Source organism: Sturnus vulgaris, chromosome 1 (genome assembly GCF_052056855.1).
Source record: "Sturnus vulgaris isolate bStuVul1 chromosome 1, bStuVul1.hap1, whole genome shotgun sequence".
NCBI classification, from domain to species: Eukaryota; Metazoa; Chordata; class Aves; order Passeriformes; family Sturnidae; genus Sturnus; species Sturnus vulgaris.
The window spans coordinates 19,976,584-20,002,644 of NC_142243.1; the positions used below are offsets into that span (position 1 = coordinate 19,976,584).

At 38.0% G+C, this 26,061-nt stretch overlaps 2 protein-coding genes across 4 annotated transcripts in view; both read right to left on the reverse strand.

Moving 5' to 3' along the window:
* Positions 1-11,857, reverse strand: part of LOC106861297 (macrophage mannose receptor 1-like) — a 33,935-nt gene extending 22,078 nt beyond the window's left edge. The window contains exons 1-9 of one of the 2 annotated variants that reach the window (XM_014889591.2): positions 11,675-11,857; positions 9,052-9,447; positions 7,795-7,968; positions 5,771-5,929; positions 4,815-4,928; positions 3,584-3,730; positions 2,482-2,655; positions 1,202-1,359; positions 682-792 (exon numbers count right to left, since the gene is read on the reverse strand). In XM_014889591.2, the coding sequence (XP_014745077.2) occupies positions 682-792; positions 1,202-1,359; positions 2,482-2,655; positions 3,584-3,730; positions 4,815-4,928; positions 5,771-5,929; positions 7,795-7,968; positions 9,052-9,447; positions 11,675-11,744 (1,503 nt within the window). In that variant the 5' untranslated portion in view covers positions 11,745-11,857. Of the gene's footprint in view, positions 1-681; positions 793-1,201; positions 1,360-2,481; positions 2,665-3,583; positions 3,731-4,814; positions 4,929-5,770; positions 5,930-7,794; positions 7,969-9,051; positions 9,448-11,674 lie in introns of both variants that reach the window. The other variant, XM_014889590.2, reaches the window with a different exon arrangement.
* A 1,651-nt stretch (positions 11,858-13,508) lies between these two features.
* The window catches only part of LOC106861298 (macrophage mannose receptor 1-like), a 33,195-nt gene continuing 20,642 nt past the window's right edge, over positions 13,509-26,061 (reverse strand). The window contains exons 20-29 of one of the 2 annotated variants that reach the window (XM_014889593.2): positions 25,731-25,845; positions 24,943-25,124; positions 24,181-24,283; positions 22,717-22,946; positions 20,697-20,862; positions 19,296-19,442; positions 18,107-18,223; positions 17,093-17,260; positions 14,801-14,830; positions 13,509-14,404 (exon numbers count right to left, since the gene is read on the reverse strand). In XM_014889593.2, coding sequence (XP_014745079.2) covers positions 14,169-14,404; positions 14,801-14,830; positions 17,093-17,260; positions 18,107-18,223; positions 19,296-19,442; positions 20,697-20,862; positions 22,717-22,946; positions 24,181-24,283; positions 24,943-25,124; positions 25,731-25,845 — 1,494 coding nt within the window. In that variant the 3' untranslated portion in view covers positions 13,509-14,168. The other variant, XM_088161031.1, reaches the window with a different exon arrangement.

The following is a 26,061-nucleotide window of genomic DNA, read 5'->3' on the forward strand; positions in this document are numbered from 1 at the left end:
GAAGAGCAAAATCCTCAAAGTTACAGCTGAATTCCAAGTCACTTTTCCCTTTTATGCCATCTCAAGATTTGCTTGCTGCACCCAAGAAAGGTAAATAAATTCTGTGTTCAGTATTTGGCTGTTGCTTAACTCCATTGAGCACAATGAGTCTCAGGCTTGTTCCCCATATAGGCTTGTGGAAATGGTTCCTAAATACAGAATAGTAGTAAATAGGAACTAAAAAGAAGGAAAAGAATGGAAAAAAGTGGTAGGATACAATAACTTGCTCAAAACAAATTCACTTATAAAAAGGATTTTATTGTTTTGATTTGACTTTAGTAGTGAGATTTGTCATCATCTTGCATCATGCTGCATAGTCCAGAAATTGTTACCAGTCCCTACTACATTCTCAATTACCACAGATGGTTGCAGAACAATACAAGAAATATGTTGGCAACTGCAGAATTGGCTTTAGCCCCTTTCACAGAAAGTTCTGAGAGGTAATAGGCCTGATTTATTATTATTATTCTTTATATGGGAATGTAGTGAAAATTATCACCCTGAATTTGTTGTGGACTAATACTTGTTAGGGGGGATAAAAAAAAAGAAAAAGAAAGAAAAAGAAAAAAAAGATAGTTTCAATGTCAACAGGAGCTTGTGGAGCTTTGCTAACCAGATTCTTGGTTTATGCTTTCTTCTTACCTTCAGGCAGGCAGGATCAGTCTTTGCTGTTCCAGAAACTCCTTGTAGAGGGTCTCTTCTGCAGATATAGCCTAACTTCCTGTCACAGTCACTGTCTGCCCAGTATCCATCCTAGTTGCAGTTTGGGAAGAGGTGAAAAACAGTGAGGCAGAACCTTCTTACTTTAGAAACATTTTCATTATTTTCAAAATACTGTTTCAATGTGAATATCTGTATTTTGTAGTGAGTTCCAAGTATCTGAGCTTGGAGGTGTGTTAAACTAACTGGCACGGCCAGACTGTTAAGGTTTACTTGGCATATAATGTACACTCACAATCAGATATGAACACTTACTAATTACATGGAATTTAATTTTAAATTTAATTTAGAACAACCATATGTCTGAGTAAATAAAGGTAACATTCTTTGATTCTATGCAACTTATCAACTATGCCAAGTTGCATTAAAAATCTCCCTGGAAATATAACCGAAACTCAAATAGTGCAGTGCTACACTGTATGATTCATGTGAAATAATTCACCTTTCCTGCCATAAAGACACAGTCTTCTTGGCCAGGGACTTCATGGGTTGGTTCTCCAGGCAACCACTTGGTATATGTCACAGGAGTCCCATCACTCCACTCGAAGTACATTTGAATTTTGAGGTCATTCAGGCCAATCCACAGCTCATCCTCAGGTCCTAAGGACAGAAATTCATCTGTGTTATTACCCAAGTTGAAACAGTCCATAGGAGCAAGATTTTATGGAGATGAGCTGAAATTGCAATGTTGCAGTGCAAATTCGTCTGCATTAGTCAGAGGAGTTTATTTTAAAATGCAATTCTCATTCTTCTTTCAAGAAGTTAAAAATGAGATACCAGCAGGAAATCAGATTCGTCAGCTTTATCAGTAAAGTACAATACTGTATCTACAGCTACAGGTTGTCTGGTGCAGATAATCCACTCAAATGCTGCAGTGGCTAGAGCTGTTATTTCCTTCGAGTGATTTCATGCAGTGAAAAACAAATGAAAATCAAAATGAAAAGACCATAATTGTTGGGAAGGACGAGAATTTAACGGAGAAGTTTTGCAGATATACAGAAAGTTCTATAGGAATGAAAGTAAGGTTTGATATAGAAGAAAAGAATTGCTGAGCCAGTCTTACTGGGTAACTAGAAGGCAAAGAGCAAATGAGTTGGAAGGGGCTTTTATGGCTTAGAGCAAAGGATAAATCCAACTCAAACAAAAGATGTTTCTACCAAACAAAAGGATTTTCACAGGCAAACAAGAAAGCCAATGTTGCAAGTAGAGAAAAGATCTCAGAAATTTCCCCTGCAGAACGAGTCCCAAAATTTAACATGTAACTACTAACTCCAATGATTGGCTAGTCACTAACACAATATGGTAATTTTAGCAGTTTGGATAGGTTGTATGTAAATGTAAAAGGTATTATGTATGATGTTGATTGGCAGTCATGTATTAAGATGCTTTGTAATGAAAAGTATATGATGCATTGTAACCAGAACTGGATGGGCTTCAGGACACACAGCTTGCCTATAGCCAGCAGCTATAGGCTCACCCACCACACTCAACTGCTGTAACCTCATCAATGCAATAAACAGCATTTTAAAAGCTGGCTGAAAGCCTCCATCTCTCCATCAGGCTCTTTCACATGATGACTCCTCTTGTGGGTTTTTGGCTTTCGAGTTTTTCTAACCTATATATCTGTGGCCTTCCCTAGAAACATTAATTTTAAAATAGCAAGAATTATTTCATTTAAATCCTGTAAGACTTCTAATAGTACTGTGCTATAGAAGTACTCACTGTAGCCAAGCTGAGACAGTATGAAGCCATGCTCCTCAGGGTTGTGGATACTGGCCAGGTTTCCATTGCTGTCATTGCAGGAAATCAGGGCTTCTCTCCATTCTTTGGGGTCTCTATGAACCATGAAACAGTGACCTCCATAGGGCAACCATCCTTCTGGGCATTTAACAGGCTCTACATCCCCTCAAAATCAATAGATATTTAAAGTTTTTAAATGGTGCAAACTGACGTCTAGAGTAAGTGCAATTACATTTAAAATCAGCTAATTAATGAATTACAATGAACAGGAAGAGGTAACAAATTAGCAATACTTCACTCCTCACACATTTATTTTAATCTGTATATTGTTGCTCATAGTACTTTTACAGAAAGCATGCTGCATTTAAACAAAAGAAGAAAAGAATGGAGCCAGTTGTTACTAGGCTTCACTAGTGTGAAGTATTCACTGGCCAGAGGAATATTTTGGAATTTCATATGTAGCATTTCCACACAATATACCCCATCCAATTATGCTTTTTAATATTTCATAAAGGAAAGGCATTATTACTACAGCACAAGTAATTCTCTGCACACATGGCTTTCCATGCCAACTCTCATTAAATAAACCAGAGAGAAGTATAGTAGAAAAGTGGTCCAAAGGAAGTTGCTCTTTTTTTTGCCATCCTTCTAGGTTACTGGCAACCCCTTCAAGAATTTGCTCTGAGCCTACTGATACCACTTTCCCAAGGCTTCTGTGACAAACCTCAGTGTTTCCATTAGTATGCACTGCAGGAAGGGTGGAGCATCTCTAACTTTATTTTCATGTCCATGCAGACCATGATACTTTCATGAAACTATAAGGCTTAACCCAGTGCCTCTGGAATTGTGAATAATAACAAAAAGTAAAAATGCTTATGTGATTACTGGGCTCCAGGAACATTTTCAGTATATAAATATATTTCGCTAAAGAAATAAGAATATATTTTGCTCTATACCAGTCATCATAGCAGAAAAACAAATTTCAATGTTTGCTTTTTCTTTGTATTTTAAATAGCCATTAAATTTAACTTTAGTGACACACATTATGTCTTTATCAAAATGGTTTTGTATTTGCTTGACATACCTGATGGAAGAATTAAAGGATCCTTTGTGGATTTTTCCTTTTTGCAGATATAACCAAGTTTCAGTTCACATGGTTGGTTTTCCCATTTAGCATCTCTTCTGGGGTTTAGTACTGTGCAGAGTTTTTCGGGCTCCAACTCAGGGCTTCCTTCATGAGAAAAAACCAAATCATTTTTATGTGACACAGGGTTTATGTCAGCAGCTAAAAGAGCAATTTACTGATAGCCTTTTCATGTGTCTATTATGGGCTCATCATTTCACTACCAGAGATAGAGATTTTTCTACCAAAGAAAATGTAATTTAGAAGTGCCCATCAAATTTTTTCTTTCTATGCTTGTTGCATAATTCACACTTTCTGCCACACTTGATTACAGAATAGTGGTTCTTTCTGCATGTCCCTTTGGAATTTGCATGCAGATTTGTTCCTTGGTGCAAGCAGAACCTCCTGACATTCCCTCACCATTGCTGTCTCTTCTCTGCCTGCCTCTTCCACCAACATCCCTGGAGTTTCTCCATAGGACCACTATCCTTGGGGAATGGTCAGTGTTTTCTTTTCAGAGAGGCCCACAGTGTGATGAATTTTTCCCCTTTCCCCACAAAAGATGCAGCTTAATTCTGCAGTGAACTGGAAGTGTGTAAATTAACTCATGATCATAGCCACTGAGTGGGGATACAGGAGCTGAGATACAGGATCCTGCAAAGCTTGAGGAATTTGACCAGCTCAACAGAAGGTAGAAAATCTTTCACCAAACTCAACAACTCTGGGCTTTCCACTCATCTTCTGTGCCAGGTAAAAGCAGGTGGCACCTCTGAGATTTGGGAAGGCCAAAAGTTGGACTATGCTTGCATTTATTCAGAATTTGCTGCAACTGTTACCATGGCAATAATTGACTTTCAATGATAAACTGTCAATGCCATGAACTCTAGAATGAGAGAAGAGTAAAAAAGCATAAGAAGTGAAGAGGAAGCCTTTGCAAGAGCAATGCCTGCTGGCAGCTGAGTCCTTGCAGGATACAGGGTCTGATAACCCTGTGAAAGTTGTGAAGACACAGAAGATTTCACTGACTTGAAGGCATTCCCAGTATGATATAGCTCAACTTGTGCTTTTTACTTTATCTGATAGAAGATGAGGTGATTTATGTCTTCTGTTTAAAATTCCGTGAGTTATATCTAATGAAGGAAAGCATAATTCTCCCATTATAATTCCAAAAGTTGTTTAAACAGATTACTACCTGGTGCCCAGTTAAAGTATCTGAAGGGAAAGCCACCACTCCATTGCCAGCCACTGTTGAGATTCAGACTGTTAAGCCCAATCCAGAGAGAGGATCTCTTGCTGTCAATCAAATCTAAGTGACCAAAAGAATTGAATTCTAATGAGATTTTCTAGGAAAACTTCTGAATTTCCAAAGTTTAGAAGAAGATAGTAAAAGTCTTCCTAGGGATTTGTAAGTTCAGTACAGAATTCATGTTTACTGGTAATAAATTCAGAGGTTTCTTTCTGTAGATAAAGGGTAGAGAATTGAAAAATTTTATTTTACTTATTTGTTTATCTGAATGTAATGCTATTCTACAGTTATATGTAGACAATAAATTTTGAAAATTGAAAGATTGAATTTCTATTATTAATATTGTTATAAGTTTAATTGTTTGTGGTGCAATTGATATAGGACCTTTGTTCTACAGCATGCATAAATCTATAAATCTATAAAGTCTATAAAGACTATAAAGTCTGTATAAAATTTATATCATATTTCAAAACAACTATTTCATTAGCTATACATGAAGAATACTGATTTATTAACACAAAATATAATAATAAAACATATCATATCATGTAATTGTCATATAATGGCTGTCTCCTAAAATGTTTCTTATTTTAAGTCTCTTTTCCAGGATCTTTTTGATGTTTTCTGAGTTTGAGCTAACTTTTGCTTAATTAGCTGGAAATCCTTAGATTCTCTTGATAAAATAATAATAATAGAAATAATTTCAAATGTTAATTCCTCAACTTACTAAACTTCCACGTATAAAAAGCCTAATTGACTGTAATTTTTTTATTTCTATTAGTATAGATACCATTTTCTTACATCAGCTATTCACTGTAATGTGATTAAAGCATTGAAACATTTGTAATCAGTCAAGAAAACCTTTCAAAAGAGTTTTTACTGAATCTTGCTTATTAGTTCACCTCTTAGATATATTTGTTCATGTATCTCCGTGACACTTAATAATTCTGCATTCTGTTGCTGACAGCTCTTCCTTGCTTGGTGCCATGTGAGAGCTGACTGGTGGTTTATCTGGTAGTAGGTTCCTGTCAAAGGATCTGTACTCCAAAATCTGTCAATGTCTGTGTGAGAGAAAGGAGATTTAGTACCTGAGTTTGTGATAAACATTTTATACAAAGTGTTATGGCAAACTTTAACTGCAAGCTTATTTGTGAAATAACATTTTGGAGCAATTAAGGCTCTGACCCACAAGTTATCTTGATCTTTGTTAAGAAAAGAGGATGTGTCATTGACATTATCAGTAATGAGCCTTTCATCCTTTATTTGCACTTTCCCCTTCCAATTTTATAATCTCCAGGAGAAAAAAAAAATACTGTAAAGAGGCCAATAAATCAAAATTGTATCTTGGTCACTGTCTACCCTGAGAACCTGTTCAGAAGCTTATAGGCTATGCCCAAGTTAATTCTTGGCTGGAATACCACTGAAATTCAAACATTTGCAGTAATTAAACCTTTCTTGTGAAATTATACCATCACTAGTCACATTTATGATGCTGTAGGCTTGGGGAAGAGCAGCTGTCCAGTGGAAATGGACTTGGGGGAGGCTGGCTATCAGCCTGCCATGAGCCAGCAAATGTCCAGGTGGCCGAGAAGGCCAGTGGCATCTTAGCCTGTATCAGCAATAGTGTGGCCAGCAGGAGCAGGGCAGGGATTGTCCCTCTGTGCTCTGCACTGGTGAGGCCACACCTCAAATGCTCATCTCAGTCCTGAGCCTGACTGCAGTAAAGTCCTTGAGGTGCTGGAGCACATCCAGAGGAGGACGAGAGAGTTGGGGAAGGGCCCTGTCAGGAGCAGCTGAGGAATTGAGATTGTACTTGTGGTCTGCATGTGTTTTAGATTACTGGAGTGCTGAAATTGTCCTCTGAGAGCTCACTGTTAGCAAAACGGTTCCTTGGGCAAGCACCAAAATACGCTGTGATTACAACTTGTTCTAAATTTCTCTTTGTTTGAGAAAAAAAAATAAATTTCTTGAATGGTTTGTTAGAGGAAAAGTTTTCTATTTCTTAGTGTATATCTTTATTGCTGATTCAGAGATTTTTAACATTCTTTTTTAACTGTAGACTCAAGTATTAATGTCTCAACAATTTTATAATTGCCAAATACTTCATATAATGCCAAATACTTCATATTTTCTAGTTTAGATAATGAGGATGTCATGGGATTTTTGAAGTTACTGCTTGCAATATTGCACCAGAGAATAATTTTCACCAAATCAGTCAGAATGATGGTGGTTGGTGGTGGTTCAGAACGAGTTGAACTTGGTTTACCAGTGCAATGCTCCTATCAAAATGACAAATTTTGATTCTGATTCTGTGGTATTGCACTGAAAACTTAGGTTTCAGGAAGCATTTTTAATTTCTTCATAAACATGTATTTTGATGTTCTTGATCCTGCACTCCCACGACCATACTTTTACCTGTTAAGATAGCATTATTTTGTAATATATTCTGAAACATTAAAAGGGAAATGCTGATGGCACTAACATCTCAGTAAAACCCTTGAGCCAACCTTTTAATTTTATATCTTTCAAAAAACAAACTACATCCTCCCAATAACTGTAGACCAATCTTGTTATACAGAACAGGGCTTAGCTTGGATAGAAGAGGTTAGACTACTGCTATCACAAATATCAGTTAAGTATGTGAATAGCATCTCAGTTTTCAGGTGATTCTATGTTGAAGAGAGTCATATTGAAAGCACACTGTTATTTTCCTGAGTCTTAACCACTGATGGACACACCCAGACCACTTTCAGCCTGACTGTAGGCTATAAGCAAACAGATTTGTTACTTCTGTCAGGAATGTTGTTGCATAAAAGAGACATTTTTGCAAGGTTTTTCCCTTCTGCATGATTAACAGCATCTCAGTATTGATATATTTACACAGCAGTGTTGTGTTATAGGGTCTGTGACAGTGTGTGGGACTTACTGGCAGCTGGACAGAACCCATACAAATGGTCCTGGTCGAAGCTGGGCGTTGTTGCACACCAGAACAATCCATCTGACCTGCCAGCAGCTGTGCACTCAGCGTACCATCTTCCACTCAGCAGGAAGGGGAAGGCGCATGGAGCTCCATTGGAATTTCCCAACAGTGTAAACAGGTCTGAGGGGGCAAAAGAGAAGTTTTAATATAGCTCTGTGAATAGAGGTCTGTACTCTCCATTAGACTACGTGGAGAAAGCATTACAATTGTTCCACCAGTGTAGCTGGGGAACTGCTGTCACCAGCAATGACTTTCATGGAAGTTCTTGCTAGGTCTCACAATTTATGCTTTGCTTCTGGGGTACATCAGCAGCTGTACCAGCTAGAAATTAAGCAGTATCATGCTGAAGACAACTATGAAAAAGCTGCAGTGATTTATATCTCATATATTTAAATATAATTTTCTAAAAATACTGTTGTCTTTTTATCATATGGCTTAACTTCCACTTCATGTGGCTTAATGTTGTGGGATTTTTTGGCATTGAAATCTCATAGAGCAACTGAAAATATTATGCATGGAATGATTTCCTTGCATTTAATATTGATGTATTAAACTTAGAGATTTTTTCCCTTTCATCCAATAATACTAACTCAATCTCAGTAGTAATAGTATGCAGTTAAATAAAGTGTTTTGATTACAAAGTCACAGAATCACAGAATGATTCAGGTTGGAAGGGATCACAGAGGGTCATCTGGTCCAACCTTGTTGCTCAAACAGGGTCATCCTAGAGCACATGGCACAGGATTGTGTGCAGACGGTTCTTGGATATCTCCAGTAAAGGAAACTCCACAACATCTCTGGACAATCTGTTCCAGTGCTTGGTAAAATAAATTCTTCCTCATATTCAAGTGGAATTCAACTTCCTGTGCTTTGGTTTCTGCCCATTGTGTTATTGCTAGACACCACTGAGAAGAGCAATTAACACTAAGAATTTAAAATAACCTACATGCACATTTTCTTTAAAAGAACAAAAAATATGAACATTTTTGGCACATACTGCATTCTATCTGAACCTAAGCAGCTGTTTTTCTCCAGGATGGAGGGATACAAGCCTGAATATGTGAATTAATCATTCTCTAGTCCATCATTGCCTCAGGGGGAACAGCTGGTGTTAGGCTAAGGGGGGCAGAAATCAAAAGACCCTATCTCTGATGGCAAACAAGTGGATTCAATAAAACACCAAAAATAACCTTTAAACTTTACCTTCGTGGCTTTGAGAACACAAATTATCCATGGTTCCATAGATCTTCCATTTATCCATTGCCTCTGATCCTGTTTTTAGCACAATATTTTCCCTTTTTTTGCCAGCACTGAGAAATAAATCTTCCCCTTGGATTGCCAAGGCTTCATTTCTGCATTCCCATTTCTGGAATTCACTTTTCTTGTTGCATGGGTATAGAGAAATTTTAGCCTGGTTTCTCTTGTAGGGCACTCCCAAGCATTGTGCAAATGCCATGCTCATTAACTGATGATCAGAGACCCATCTGAATTTTTGTAAGTCATTGTTTTTCTTGCAAGAGGCTGTTGTGACTGCCTCAGAACTCTGAGCAATTAAACAGAACTTAGTATCCTCATTGAATATTAAGAATATTTCCTTGTCTGTAAAATAAAACATTCAGAATAAGTGGTTAGGCTAAGCAAATGGTAAGGGGAGCTTGTTTATTCTATGCTGATCTGACTCGTGCCAGGAGGCTGCAAATTTTTCCAAGGATCAAATGATATTTCCAAGACACATTTCAATCTGGGGAGGAAAAGTAAGTACAGCTCAGAAAATATATGGGAACACAATACAAAGGAGTAAGAACATATAAACTACATTAAGACAGCTTCAAAAATATGATCAGATTAATGGAATTTTATCTTCTTCTGAAATGCACATTTCATACAAGATTTCCAGAAAGAGACCTTTACTGAAAATTTAGAAGCTGGCCATCACTTTCCTGCATTATATATTTATCTCCTGTGACATACATCTCCATGGGGTCACATTTGTTCTTAATACAGTTAGTGAGAGCCTTTTGTGAGTCTGCTCCTTCTGGAATTTACATGTTCTGTTATTATTTGGGGATTTTTTTGGAATTGAAAACCATGTAATGGTGACTTGTTACCTTGCCTTGATCCAGTATCCTTAGTGCATCTATCATAAGAATTTAATCAACATAGCTTGCACAATAAATCACATTGTCACAAGAACAAAGACTGAAAACCTATAGGTGTGGGCTTGCATGCCTGTGCATGGTGAGTGCCACACAAGACAGTTAACACTCCCAAAGGGTTATAGCAGCCTGATGCAGGAATGCATTGAGATAAATAAGCCCTGCTGGGAAGAGCTGTCCAGAACTGCACCTGTGCTGTGACACACAAGGTGAGTCCTCCCGGGCAAACAACTCCATGCTCTTAAAAATGTCAGGTAGCATGCAGCTCTCACTGGCTTCGGGTCACGAGGGATTGAAATTTGGACTACAAGGAATATTCTAGGACCTGTAGATCAGGAGGGCAAGGTTTTGCCCTTCAGGCCTCTATGCCTCAAGTTCATACCTGGAAACAGAGATGCGGCATCATTGCCATATCCATCTGAGAGAATAACTCACAGGAGGCAGTGAGATACCTCTCCACACACTAAAGTAAATTTTTAGGACAAGTGTAGGATGTTAGGGCAAGCCAGTGTTGGGTGGTGAACAGAGGAGGAAGTATCTGGGATATTCTGGGAGGGTATGACAGAAAGAATAGTTCCTGAGCTCTTCCAGAAGGTTCCTGTATTACTTTGACCAGCTCAGTAATATGTAGGAGTTTCACTTCTGCAAATCTAAATTTGAAGCTGAAATTTAGTTTCTTCTTTCCTTGTCCATTTGGGAAAAAAGTTTTATATATTATAAAGTCTTTTATTTCTTAGTGCTCAGTAAATAAGTGCTTAGTGTAGTCCCCTAAGTACCAGCTATTGTCCCTTAAAGAAATGTTTGGTCTAATAATAGGAGTTCCTGCTGGAAGCTGTGAGATTTCTGCTTTTGGGTTGGGTTCCCAGCTCACGGAGCAGGTGGGAGACCCCCCTTTTGCACAGGGTAGTGCTGTCACAGCTCACATGGAGCAGTGTCTGCTTTTGGAAGTTGTGATATGTACCCCACTCCACAAATCTAATGAACTGAAGGATGAAGAAAAGACATCTTTGAACATTATCATCATACTCAAAAAGGGAGCTGTGATCTGTCTTTGGCCACCTTCAGAGCCTTAAGTATCCCTCTCACCCTTACTGCTGTAGTAGCTATTCCACAGCTGTTCTTGACGCTCATATATTTCTATTTCTTTTTTCCACTGGCTTCTTTTCAGCCATGTTGCTACATCTTACATCAACCCACAAGTTCCACCTCATCCCACACAATCTCATGCTAAGGCTAGGAGATACACATGCAACATCCTATTTAATTCCTTTATCCTTTTCATTTTTTGGTGAGTCAGTCACATATATAGACACATATATAGACTCCACAGTGCTATGGAGCACACTGTGAAGTCCATCTACTTTACAGTAGCAAAGGTAACCAGCAAATAAGTTGTACCCAAAAGTCAATCTTTATTCACATACGTGACTCAGTCCTGACTTCTGATTCCCAGTTTTACCCCATTTTGGATATTACCCCTCTTTAAAAGTAAATCAACATCTTTGTATCTGTCTTGTGGAAACTTCTGTGGACCACTCCCATTAGGAAAATATGAAATGCAGAGTAGTAAAGCTATGTGAAAATCTTAAAGATCCTGAGAAAGCAGCAAGACAACAAAGATGCCCGCTTTCACATCCACTTTTGCAGGGGATAGGAAAAAATAGACTCACCAAGCGTCTGAAAAGCAGTATGAACAAATGAGAGGAAAACTAAAACTGTAGAAAAGGTCAAGTTTTTCATTCTGTCTTCTTGTTCACAAAGAGATGAGATGAAATTAATTGCTGCAGTAGAGGTCCTTAAAGAATCAGTTGTTGCTGGGTCCTTCTCAGTTTTGGAGATTTTTAGTTGAAAGAGAATACTCTGGGCTCTAAATAAGGAAATATCCTGTCACATGTGGTATTTTGAAATCTATAAATAATTACAAAATTCAAACTTTGCATCTGAAAGTGAAGTTTCCATCCATTCAAAGGCATATGGCAAAGTTTGAACAGTTCAAGATCATTCCACTGAATTATTTTTAACTTTCTTGGTTCTCTGCTGGAATTGTAACATTCTGACCCTCAAAGACAAGGAACCAGGGAGTGCACTTTAAATTGATGTACCTTAAATGTCAGACATATATACCTGAAAAACTCAGAGAAAAATACATGCAAACTTCTTGGCCAGAAAGGTCTTCACTGCTGCAAAAGATATATTGATTTAATTTACTGCAGTGAGCAATTTTGACTATTTCAGCATGAAAAAATTAACTCCCACAGTATAATTTAATTTTGCTCGGTGATTTGACAAACTGGGTACTATGCATACACCTGCCTTTTATCTATCCAGTGTATCAACTAGTAGAAGTAGTGTGCTGTTACTTTATGTGAATTTATCGTAGAAGAACCAATACAAATTATCCAAATCTTTACAAATCTTCAGGCAAAAAAGTGCCTTTCAAAATTATTTCATCCACAAAGTACAAATGAACTTTATTCTCTTTTTTGTACCAAGCATAAATGAGACAAGGATAGAGGAATATTTTCAAATTTTACAAGTGAGCTTCAGTCATTTATTAAGTGGAAATGAACTACAACTATGACGTACAATCCCTTAGTAATTTTGAAAAAAGGGAGGAAAGAAATGCAGCTGAAATTGCCTTTCAAATTTTCTCCCATTTTTCTTGCCTTTATTATGAAGACAAATCTCACAGTATTTTCTGCAAGAGCAAAGCATCACTTAATAAGATAGAAGAAACTCATTCACACAATACAGAGTTTTTGGAGTTGTGTTAGCAATATAAAATATTTAAATAATGATATTATGTTGGATCTTTTTAACTGTTTATTCTTTTCGTTTACTTTGCCTTTATGATTAGCCATCAAACAGCATAGAATCCAGTTCAGTATTTACAAAAAACCAAAAGAGTGTATTTTCCAGAGGACTATCATTAAAAGTAGTTTGAGTAACAAATGGCCTTTATTCCTTATCCTCTGCAATATGTTTTGTTTAATTGCCACATCTACAAATTGTCAGTCCAATGTCATGTAACGTCTCCTCTGCAGTTCTTATGCACTTTCTAAAGATTTGTTATTCCCAGACTTTGAGATTTTTTTTTCTTCAGAATGTCACAGACAACAGAGAATTCCTAGAAAACTTAATCATCTCAGTAAATCTCTAAAACATTTCACTAGCAAGGCACTGTTTTGTGCCCCACTATTTACTGGCCTGAATCATGGACACAGTGTCCAGTTATCAGTCCATTTATCAGAGAGGTGGAGGATAGTAAGAAAAGCTATCCTAAAGTAGCTAAAATGAGTGATCAAGTGGAATAAAACCAGGAATGCATTCTTCCAAAATTTATTTGACAACTACTTTATTTTATAGTTTATTTATGGCTTTTTTAGTCGTATGCCTTGTTCATGTTTCTGTGTCTGCTCCTGTCAGACTCTTTCTTAAAGGAAGAAAACTCATTAGTTCAACAAACCATATATCATCTCCACATGCTAATTAAACACTGAAATGTTATTGTGTAATATATAGTTTATTGATATAGTCTCATGTTCATAATTAATAAAAAGCATTCAAACTCATAGAATAAGATTGTATGCAAAGATTTATTTGTTTTGCAAAATCCAAGTTGAAGCCATGAATGAAGGACAAGTATTTGCATTTCACTTATAATACTATCACAAGAGATATTTGTGTAAAGGGTATAAGAAAAGGGCAGTAATGGGGACAAACAATTCATGTAAATCTCTGTTTATTCCAAACATCCCTTAAGTAACAGTGTGCATGCTTCAGAACAGTATGGTGAGACACTCTCAAAGTGCAGGTTTTAGGCCTGAGTGCTCTGCAAAGAGTGCTCAGTTTTAGTCTTGACTCTGTATGTGATGCTGTCACAAATTCCTAAATAAGTGACCCATATATTTTAAATCTAAATTCCCACTGGTCCTGTTATTTTCCATGCTTGCTTAATTAGCCATTTTGTACAGTACTAAGTCAATAAATGCCTGAGAGTATTTATTGAGGGGCATACAGCAATAATTCCTAAACCTTACCAAAGGAATAACTGCCAATTTTACTTCATAGTTAAAGTTACATGCACCTAAGAGAGACTAAGGTTTCCTTCAGTTCAGCTATACTTTTTTCAGCTTAACCATTTAGCTTGGCTGTGTTATCCCATCAGACAGCACTGTGTTCATTTTTTTCTTTGTTGTCACTTCCATTGTCCCCTGCACCTAGGGCACGGCTGTATTCCAGCTGCCTGCTGCCCCTTCTCACCTCTCTTCCAGTTCCATTTCCAGTTTTGATCTTGAACAAGAAATAAATCATGAAAGCCACCCCCAATAAAATTATGAGGACCAGAGTAAAAAGTATCCACAGATTCAGGTGACCACTGGCTTTGTCCTTTTTGGCATCTGTAAATAAATAAAAAGTAAATAGAAATTAATGAACTGTAGCCACAAATAAACATAAGACTATTGAAAAGTGTAATTTCTCCCTTAATTATCCGGCAGAAAATCTATTATAATGTCTCTGTGTCAGTCTTTCTTATAGATCTTACCATACAAAAGGAGGATCAGAGAGGGTGTGATCAATTTACCAAAGTATTTGATTATCTTGGGGTTCCCTAAGGGTCTTGCAGATACTGATAAATTAGGCTGGGAAAAAACTCAATGGCAACTAAGTAAATGCAGCTCACATTATATATATATATATATGTGCATATATATATATATATATATACACTAAATAAATAATATTAAATTTAAACACTTATATTTGAAATTATTTGAAAGCGAAAAAAATCCTACCTTCCACGTTTCCAGCTGCTTTAAGAATAGCTGTCAAAGATAAAGACAAATGTTTAGTGAAAATCTAAAAAGGTCACATTTTCTTCCTGACAGTTTCATGTTAGCAAAAGGTCTGGTAACCTGCATATCATCATCACTTCTGGAAACACATCTGCTAAATTAGGAGAACTGAAAAGGTGTGGAAGATTTTTAACCCCATATTCCCTTCAATAAAACTGCAGCGCTTTGCATATTAAATTCCCCTTCTTGCTTCTTTTGTAATAAACAGAATATCTCCAAGCTAAGTACTAGTAGTAGTTTCTGACTGAAGAGGACTCTCTTCTCCCCAATTAATTAACCTTGCCCTTTTCACCGGGTCTGTTTCTTGTGGGGACTGGGAACACTTGATCGACTGCTGAGGACAGTTGAACTGTGTCACACATAATTCTTTTGAGACCCAGCAGGTCTGAATTTACCATCATTTATTTGCATCCATAATCACATGTATAAACTCAAGCTTTCTTGTGCAGCTTTTCCCGGCGGCGGTGCACAGAGGGCGCCGTCTGCAAGGCTTTTCCCGGCGGCCGGCTGGGAACTGCTGGGAACTGCTGGGAGCTGCTGGGAACGGATGGGAACGGATGGGAACGGATGGGAGCTACTGGGAGCTGCTGGGTGGGAGCTGCAATTGATGGGAGCTGCTGGCTGGGAGCTTCTGGGGGCTACTGGGAACTACTGGAAAGTGATGGGAGCTGCTGGGAGCTACTGGGAACTGATGGGAGTTGCGGGCTGGGAGCTGCTGGGGGCTACTGGGAGCTGCTGGGGACTACTGGGAACTGATGGGAGCTACTGGGAGCTACTGGGAACTGCTGGGAGCTGCTGGGGCTATTGGGAACTACTGGAAACTGATGGAAGCTGCTGGGGGCTACTGGGAACTGATGGGAATTGCCGGCTGGGAGCTGCTGGGGGCTACTGGGAGCTGCTGGGGGCTACTGGGAACTACTGGGAGCTGCTGGGAATTGCTGGGTGCTACTGGGAAATGCTGGGAGCTGCTAGGTGGGAACTGCTGGGAACTACCGGGAACTGCTGGGATCTCTGGGATTTCTGGGAGCTGTTGGGAGCTACTGAGAGCTGCTGGCTGGGAGCTGCTGGGAGCTGCTGGGTGATGAGCACGACAAGGACGGATCTCCCGGTGGGCGGCGGGATGCCGGGGAGTGTGGGATGCGCCAGGAGCCGGGCTGCTGCAGCAGAACCAGGGCAGTGCATTGGGCTCTGGTGTGTTTGCGAGCACGAAGGAAAAGCAGCTGCTAAATTTGCAGAGCTGGCTGCAATGGAATAAAGATCTGATTTTGCTGGAGCATTGCTCTGCTGGAGAACGCGGGGTCAGGGAATACCTCTGTACTTTGGCACTGTACATCAGGGCCACTCACAGTCAAACCCATCAAATAAAGTGTGTGGTGACATTCAGTTTCTGATGTCTGGTAACAGAGAACTGTCCATCAGCAGTGTCTGTGGCCTGCAAAGAAAACTAGGCGTTGTCCTAAAAGCAGAATTTTCCTTTTGAGAACGTGCCCTGAACAATGCTGTGACTGCTGCTTCCCCTGCCAGCTGCAGGTTTGCTTTGGTGGGGGAAAGGACTGAACCTCAGAAACATCCTGAACCTTGGGGTTGTGAAACAGGGCAGGAAATTGGACTTTTCTGCAGAATTAACAGTTAAACTCCAAAATACCACATGGTTGCTTGGCTCACAATATTCTGATATTTCTACTTCCTGACTAAAGCAGATGGTGCTCGGTTATACAGAAACACAATATTAAAAAAAAAAAAAAAAAAGCTAACCAAAACACTTCTACTCTTTTCAAAGGTCACTATATGCTCTCTGGATCGCACTTCCGCTCCTATTTAAATAGAATTGCTTCATCCATCTTTTGCTGGAACAGCATGTATCATAGTACAGCAAGAGGAAGAATAGCAAATTATTGATGGTACTCTTGTTCCATAGCAAGAAAATAGGAATGTCAGTAGAAAAAAAATGTGTTTATGCTGGAGGGGAACAAAACAATAAAGAAGTTTGATTTTTATTTTTTTTCAGGAAATATTTATGATTTTTAGTTATTAATTGGATATTCCTCGCAGAATGTAAGAAAATCTGAGATTCCGAAACAAGAAATCATAAACAGGGCAAACAATAAAATACACTCGTATTATTTTTGTCTGAACATTGAAACATTTGTGTCAGTCCTTAGTAATTCTCATACTATTACTACTGAAATAAAGCCATAAATGGAAAGAAGGAATACTAAAGAAGTCACTTACTCTTTGGCTTCTTACAAATAAAGCCCTTTTGGGAAGAGCAAGGCAGGACACTCCAGTAGCCAGTGGCTGCAGACAGCTCCACACAGAAAGCCAGCTCGCCCCCCGAGGGCTGCCCATCACCCCAGTTGACAAAGTCCAAGGCACTGTTGTCTTGCCAAAGCAGCTGCCCTGGTGTGGCAAATGTTTGATATCAACACTAATAGAGCCACAGGAAATGTCTTCACCTTACTGAATACTACATAATAGTACTTCATTCTGGCTAATGAAGCAATACTACTTTCTTCTGAAGAAGAAATATTACTTTCTTCCATCTGTGGTTGTTTTCTGATGCATTTTATCTCATTTGATTCTCGTCTCCAAAACAATATAATTGCTTTCCCAAATTATGATTTGCAGATTTATCAGTCATAAGTTAGTTTTCATTTCTGTTTTTCCATATGTTTGCATAGGATATTAAAGTTTCAAACTGGAAAAAGCTGAATTCAGACTTTTTTTGAAGAATTTCTGAATTATTATTTCAGCAGCACACAATGAAAATCAAGACGTTTTTACTGTAATGCTTAAACAGATGTTTAGTTAAAATTAAAACTTTTTTTTTTCATAAGCTCTAAATGTTTCAATGGGCTGAAAATAATCTAAAATAAAAACCTTTCTGACTGGCTTTAATCTGATAACAGTGTTTTCTTCTTGATGCATATTTTCTACTGTACGGTTTAACAAGCCGCCTAATTTTCTCCATATATAGTCACAGAGAAGCTTGATACTGGGGGCTTTGGCTGGACTCCCACAGGTCCCACATGAGTCTTCCCCAGCCAAGAGAAAATGAGAGCCAGTCAGGACTTTTTTCCCAAGAGGAAAAGCTTTCTCAGAGACCAGGAATAGGAGACAACCTCAGAGAGGACTCAGGTCTGAACTCTACTGTACTTCAATTGGTTGCTTAAAACCTATTTATTAATATTTTTGTCCATTTAATAAAGTTTGTTTATGATTATTTATAGAACTTAATATAGTTACCATTTACATTTCTGTATATTCCTATCCAAAAGCCACTAATCTTGCTTGCATATAAATCTGCATGCTCTATTAAAAAGTTTGATTCATCCAGATCTTCTACAGAAGTCAACATACCACCTATTAAAAAAAAAACAACGGAGGATGATTGGAGATATCCCCAACATAGTTACAGCTTTTGAAACAGATTAATAAAAAAACCTCTCCTGCTGGTAGGGAGTGAAGAAGAATTTAAATAGAGACCAAAGGCAGTGTCTAGCTGTAGGGGAGCAGCACCGACAGTGAGAGGTGTCATCTGAAGTGAAAGATACAAAGAAGGTGATGACTTTTAAATACCAGGTAAATTGCACTGTATTTTCAAGTGATTGGATGATATTGTTCATAGGAATTATGAGTGATTATTTATTTGTTCTTCATGGTTTGACAGAATAATATGTCTCATGAAATACTGCGCAACAAGCAAATCTGTGCAACAAACAAATCTGCAATTCAAACTGATTTATTAATTTTTGTGGCAGTGTAAGAGTAAGAGGACTATAAGGATCTACAAAGCTATAAAACAAACAATCTTTTTTTTTTTTTCTCTCTCTTTCCTGGCCTCCTGAGACATGGATGAGATAGCTGATGAGTCAGCAGCAAAGGTGAAAGAGTGCCAAGGTACTGCTCCTGGTCTTGGCCAGGAACAGATGTCTCCAAGGAGAAGGGAAGCATTTTCCCTCTCCAGGCTCTGCAGTCTGCCAGGGAGCCTTGCTGATAGAGCAAGGGCTACCAGGCAGCACATGCAACCCCTTTTGGATCAACTCCTTTCGGAATCACACAGTCTGTGTTAAAAATGAATGATTGTTATCATGATATTTACTTTGCCTATTGTGTAGAGAGAGATATGGAAAATGAGAGATAAGGCCAGAAACAAATTGATTATTTCAAATCACATAAAATTTAAGATCTTACTAAAAGGAGAAATTTTGTGAATGTAGAAATATAAGAAGAAATAAGCACAGCTGGAAAGATAAAAGAAAGAAATCACCTTAAACTCAACATAAGTGAAAAGCACATAACAATAAAAAATGAGACATTTATTCCTTATTTTTAATATTTGTAGATTTTGCATTATTACTTTTCAAGATTTTTCTCAAGACTTCTTTTTAATGTCAAGATTGAAGATCTATATTTGGGTAAAAATAATAATTACCTGATTGAATGCACTGAGCCACAGACTGAGCCCAGCTCATTTCATTGGCATTGAAGTTATAACAGTGGCTTCGGAAGGGAATCCAAGATATGTGATCAGATTCAGGACATTGTCCAATATCCTGGGGAGGATCAGAAGGAAGTACATCTAGAAGAAATGAGATACTATAAATGCTTTCATTCAATAAGGATTGCAGTTCCTCATATATGAAATCAAATATTAAAACCACCTTTTCTTAAGAGTATTTAAAGTATATCAGTGTCTAAGTCAAGAGTGACAACAATTATCAGGACTGGTCAGCTGTGAGAGGATGACTCAGTGTGAACCTGTGCTCTTCTGTGTTCCTAACTAAATCAAACTTGGACTGTCTCAAGGATATTTGAGTGTTCAAGGATTTTGGTTCTAGTTTATTTTGTTATAACCAACAAATTTATATAAATGAAAGAAGCATTAAAAAGCAGGAAAAGACCACACCTAGAAAACTCCCAAACTCCCAAGAAGTTCAAATAAGTTTTATTTTAAATCAAATATCATATAATAGAAATTTCCCATTTAATATTTTCCTCAAGATAACAATCCTAACATAAAATTTCTGAACATCACTATATATCATTATATATACCTGAGGCTCATTGAATATTTATTTAGTAACTCCTCATTTTCCTATGTGTAATGACATAATGGAAAGAAATGGCTACATTGTTACTTAGTACTTGTGTTTTTAAAACAAAAGTTGCCAATTAACAGCTATGAAGTTCAGAGCATGGCCTAGAAAAGAAATTTAAAAACAACAAACCAATCAAAAAAAACCCCACAAAATCCCCAAACCAACCTAAAACAAAAATAAAACAAAAACAAATCCAAAAATCCCCAAATAAACTCTGCCTTTCCATTAAGTATGTGTCACTAGAGCTAACAGATGTTACTGTGACACAAATGAGAAAGCAAAAAAAAGCCCAGACTCATCCTGAGGTTTGCCTGTAGTTTTACTGTGTAGCACCTCAGTGCTACCCAGAGAGACCCTATGAAGTATGAACTTTTTTTGGGGCCAATAACAGACCATTTTTTATCAGATACCACTCTATCTCCTGTATCCAGTTTTTGGAATCAGCAAAACGTTTTGCATTCTGACTCAACGTGAAATGCCTGATGTTCCCACAAACTTTGTGATCTGTTTGTCTGCTCCCATGGGAGCTAGCACTTCAGTCCAGTAAAATGGCAGGATCTTGGCTGGTCAATGCCAACTCCATCAAAATAAAACCTTGTCATGCAAAAGAAAGGTATTGACATTACATGCTCAGCCTTATTATTCTTCGATATATACTTAGAAATTTGTAATTCAGTCCAAGCAGATAAAGCAAGGTTTCTGCCATAAAACCAAAAGTCATTGCCGTTGCTTACCCTCAGATTTTTTGCAGACTGGAAGATGTTTCTCATTACAACGTGCTGTTTTCCAGGTCCCAGAGAGGGCTAGATAAACACAGGCTATTTTCTGTTTTGGTTCTCCATAGTCCCATTCAGAAAAACTTACTTTCCTTTTATTGGTCCATCTATAATATCCATAACTCTAAAATCGAAACAGACATTTGACATAACTGTTCTAAACTCTCATCTGCTGTTTCAGCTAAGTGCTGTTATACAGGAGCACATTTTCAGAGTGATACAGGCAGCTCAGTTTGTGTGCCTGTTAAAATACTAACTAAATCAGGACTCAGCAACATAAAAACCAGACCCAGCAGTATGGCTCCCATGCTGGAACAGCCCATGGAAGTGTTTTGAAGGCTAAATAATGCTCCCTGGGGACTCAGTCCCTTGTTGGACAATGCTATAAGGTGGAATCACCAGCCCAGAAGAGTCAGATCTGCATGAAAAGCAGCAAGGCCATAAGATCCTGAGACCTGTGGAAAGCTGAAGAGGAAATGGGTCTCAGAATTGGCTATCAAACAAGGATTCTAAGCTCCAGCAGTTTTGAGGAGAAACATTCAGGAGTAAACTGCAGCTATCGCTATGGGGAACCTGAGGAAATTATAACTCTTTAAGAAGCAAAAGAGAAATATGTTGAGCAGGAATTCTTGAGTCGTTGTTTAGTCTTTCTGCCTCCCCTTTTTTCTTTTCCAGGAAGAATCAGAAGAATTACAAGGAAAAGCGAAAAGACTCAGGCAATATGTTGCTGACATTAAGAAGAGGGGGATAAGATGTGATCTCACTCCAGTGTCTGTGTCAAGGGAGATGCACAAGGTCATACTGAGCTTCAGGGCATCATCAGGGCAAGGTCACTCACTGCCTGGGGAACAGGAGAAACCAAAAAGCTTGACCTTGCAAGATCAAGGATGGCTTGTTTATAAGTACCAGGGGAATGCCTGGTGATTCAAGCTTGATCAAAATGAAATTTTAGCTGCTTTCTAAATCATACTGCTATGACTAAAAGCAACAAATTTAGTTATCAAGTGGAATGAAACACTATTATTTTGGTTTGGGTAGAGATGCCCTGTGTACTTGTACAAGTGGATGGATTTATTTTAAGGCTGGTGAGTACCCATCACTTATGTGAGCACTTTTTCTGGTGGTGGGGGCAGAGATGATACTGTTAGAATAGTGGAAATATGTTTTTGTCAGCAACAAGTTCGTTTTCTCAGACAATGTAGACGATTGTTGCTGCATCATATAACTGGAAATGCTATTTTTACACAATATTTATTACAAATATCCCTAGGGATACTGAATTTCTGACATGTTTTGCTATGTTATATATCAGTGTAGAATCACAATTAGTAAAAAACAATGAAGAGTTAAGGTGATTAATTCTGATGAAAAGCTCATTTTATTATAAAAGTGGTTTAGTCAGATCAAAGGATAATGCAATAGAAACATGATAATTATGTGCATTTAGCAAATGCATATTCAGTAGGAAAGCTGAAGATCAATTTGTCACAATCAGTCACAGAGCTAATAAGACTGATTATCACTCAAGTGTTCCCTTAAAAAGTGGTAGACCTGCATCTCAGTATTCACTGCTGATACAGTATAGCTTTTACTGATTTCAACCTTTGGGACCTAGCAGATGTAACAAAGACTGTGTGTTCAAAGGTGTGTGGTTTGGCCCATGAACCCTTCTGAACCAAAATGTAATGGAAAAGCTACAGCTGCCAATGGTCCTGAGGCATTAGCCCTACTGACCATCTTGGACCCTTTGAGTAGTGGTCACCTGTCCTAAAAATGGCCATCTGAAAATCTACCAGGTATTTTTACCTAAGTTTCCAAGATTCACACAGAACTAGTGAAGACAGTCCAGCACCACCAAAGGTTTTCATCCTTCTGAGACTGTCCACCAGTCCAAGGTTTCTAAATCTGTTCATGCTACAGTTCTCGTGCTAATAGTAGCAGCATTTAACTTTACCAACTATGAATTTATTAATCTTACCACATTGCTGTTGAGTCCAATCCATAAGGGCTCTCCATACTGCACTGCCTGCAGCAGCAAGAATATATTACTGTAATAATCAAAAATGCTGGCAAGCTCTGAAGATTTCTCCTTGCATGCTTTTGTTGCTTCTTCCCAATTCATTTTAGAAGGAATGATTAAATAGCTGCTGTTATCATAATGGACAAAATCAGAATCTGGAGCACTTGTGGGGTGAAACAGTTCAGGCTCTGTAGGAAAGAGGTATAAATTTGAAAGGAAGAGAACAAAACAGTGAAAAACTACTAGCTGCTGGATAGCAGTATTGCTTTTGTGTAACAGAGGAATATAGCATGGCAGCACAAGCATCAAGTAACTGCATTTCTTACATAAAACCAAAAAGATTTATTTTAATGGCAGTTTGGAATTATTTTAAATTGTGGTGTAAAAATATATTCAGGGATTAGAGAGAGGCACAGCATGAGCTGTGTGTATATGTAGACACAGACTGATCAGATGAAATTGTGTAAATACTGGTTCCACCATGATCCTCCCCCCAGAGCTCTCCATGTCCCTCCACCTCAGTGCAGGTGAAGTTTTTCCCAGGCATGAGCACAGGACAGGATCTTCACACCACTTCAGTCTCAAAATAATTTCTTTCTATGCAAATTTTATGACGGTGCTGCTATATCTTGCCCTCATAGAATGAAGTGAAAAAGGAAATTGTGTTTGTACCTACAATTATATGTGCAGAAGTAGAAGGCAAGGGCCTAAAGCTAGTGATGGGGACAGAAGAAAAGACATTAACTTTATGTTCAGTCACTGTTGAGGATGCCCTGGGAATTGATTTTGCTAGTGCCATCCTCATGCAGCTTTCTGCACTTGTATGGGACAGCTGTGAATCATTTGACCCAGCTGTGTCTTCTTCCTCTATTTTAACTTGCTGCTCATCAGTTCCCTGTTTTTGTTCCTGTAGATTGTGCAGTGTAGCTGTGCTCCGGATGTGTCTCCCCCCCTAAGGCTTCGTGAAGCAAACTGGAACTTTTGCCCTCTGAGTATTGCTGTTCTTGTGATATGGAGACTTTGCTGGAGACTGATGAGCAAACGAATCAGTTTAATTTGCCTTGGTTAACCCCCAGCTGGAAGTAACCAAGGGATTTGTCTTTTTGTATTGTGTTTGCAAAATAACTGCATTCAGGCCGTGATATCTGTGATAATTTTGTTGAAGCACAGAAGACTACACTTTTCTGTTAAAAGGGAAAACAGGCATTTTGAAAGCATAGACCATCAAGGAACCTGGTTTGGGCATTTCTTTTGTGATTAAGAAGGTGAATCCTGTCTTCAAAATGTTTATGTGCCAGGCACCTGGTTTAAGTGTGGATGTCTGCAGGGTAGGTGAGGTCATCTTCTCTGAGTCTGAATTGTTCCGTAAATGTTTTGCAAGAAAAAAAACACAAACAAACCAAACTGAAACATAAAACTTACCACTGTCCATCTGGCAAATATAGCTTTTTTTATGCTGGCAGTCAGTATTTTTCCATAATCCTGCAGCATCTACAGATCTTTTTGTCATTGCAATGCAATCAGTCTAGGGAACAAATAAAAAATGGGATTGTTGCTGATAAAGTGCAAAATTTCCAGCAAAATAATAGAAATAGGTGTGAGGATAAAAAGTTAATAGCTCTCTTTTCTAATTTCCTGGCTCTTTTCATGTATTGCTTGTTGGAAATCAAATGCATTCTATTATATATCTTAAACAAATGTAGTTTCATTGGCAGATTGCTGCAAGAACTTTTGCCAGTTTATTAAAATTCCTTGGAATGTATTGAAGTTATTTTTACTATGGAGTTAATGATAATCTGCACTGAATTTGTTGAAGTTTCTTATGGATTCACATCATACAAGGAAAAATCATAAACCAGAATAAAAATCACAACTAGTAACACTGAATATTTTCAATATAATAATGAAATAAAATATAACAATTATAGAGAGTGTAATTAATTCTAGCAGTAAAGATTCCTTTTCTGCATTTTTAGATTTTGATAAAGTAATGTGAGTAAACATAGATTTTAAACAGGCCTATTAATTTTTTCAGTGTAGCTTTAAAAATTTGATCTTTGAAATTTCAGTTCTCTTCTGATTTAAGCTATTAAAGATCAGATCTTAGCTGAGGCAGAAGTCATGCTGGTTACTCAAACATTGATGTCATTTACGTTATGAATTTTCTGATTTATTTCTGTTTACCTCTATTGTAATGTACTTCCAGTCAACCACGGTGAATTTATCCCTGATTGGGAATCCTTGGGCCCACTTTGAATAGTCAAAAACGCTTCCATCTGTCCAAAGATATCTATGTTCATTGTTAATGTCATTCAGCCCAATCCACGTTTCACTGGCAACGTCCTTTAGGTGGAAGGTGAGGAAAGCTGATAGAAAATGGATTTTAAAAATAAAATATAAAGTACCTGAGGAGTTTCCTTTCTTCAAATTCCATGTAAATCAAACTACAAATAAAACAACAACCAGTCATCTTCTAAATAGATTGGAAATACCAACCTCAGTATTGTTAGGCTGTGAGCTAATGGTAAAAGAAAATAATTACAATGGGTAATCAAATTGAAACAGTTTGATTTATTATTTAGGCTTCTTGGAAAAATTATAGAAATCAGGGTGAGAAGTGATTTCAAAGGGATTGTCTTTCACAAGGTAGCATCAACTGCAGATATGTAATTTCTGATGGATGTCTGTTTAATGTCTAACTTGAATATCTGTGAGCATTTCATGACTATAAACTATTACATTTTATCCCATCTTCCAAGACCATGGGGAACAGATTATTCTACTCCTTCCCCATAAGATGTTTGCCAAAACTAGGGAAGTATTATCTCGCTCCAGTCTTCCCTCTGGATCAAACACCTGCAGGTCTTCCTTCATAGTTTGTGGTATTTAGGTCTGGAGGTAGGTTCAGCCTCATTACTAGATAGTGAAATATGTGGCTTCATACATAGTACTGTAAGGCTCAGGTGTCATACCTTGCACTTGATTATTGTGTATAGAGGCCAAATTTCCCCCTAATTCTCTACAAACACTTCTTGCTGAATGCCAAGTTAGTTTGTCCTCTTCTCTGGATCCAAATATTTTATAACACTGTGGAGAGAGTAAAGGATTAGACAGACTTGGATGCCAAAGAATATTGAAACCATTGTTTCGGGTTAATTCCATGCTAGTCCCTGCATGCAAAGAGCTGCAGATGGGGGATCTGCTGAAACACAAATACTGCCAGCCAGCAAGAAGGAGACCTAGGCAGTCCCAGTGATATGTGTACATCCCTTACAGTCATGTGGGGTCACTGCTGGGAAAGAG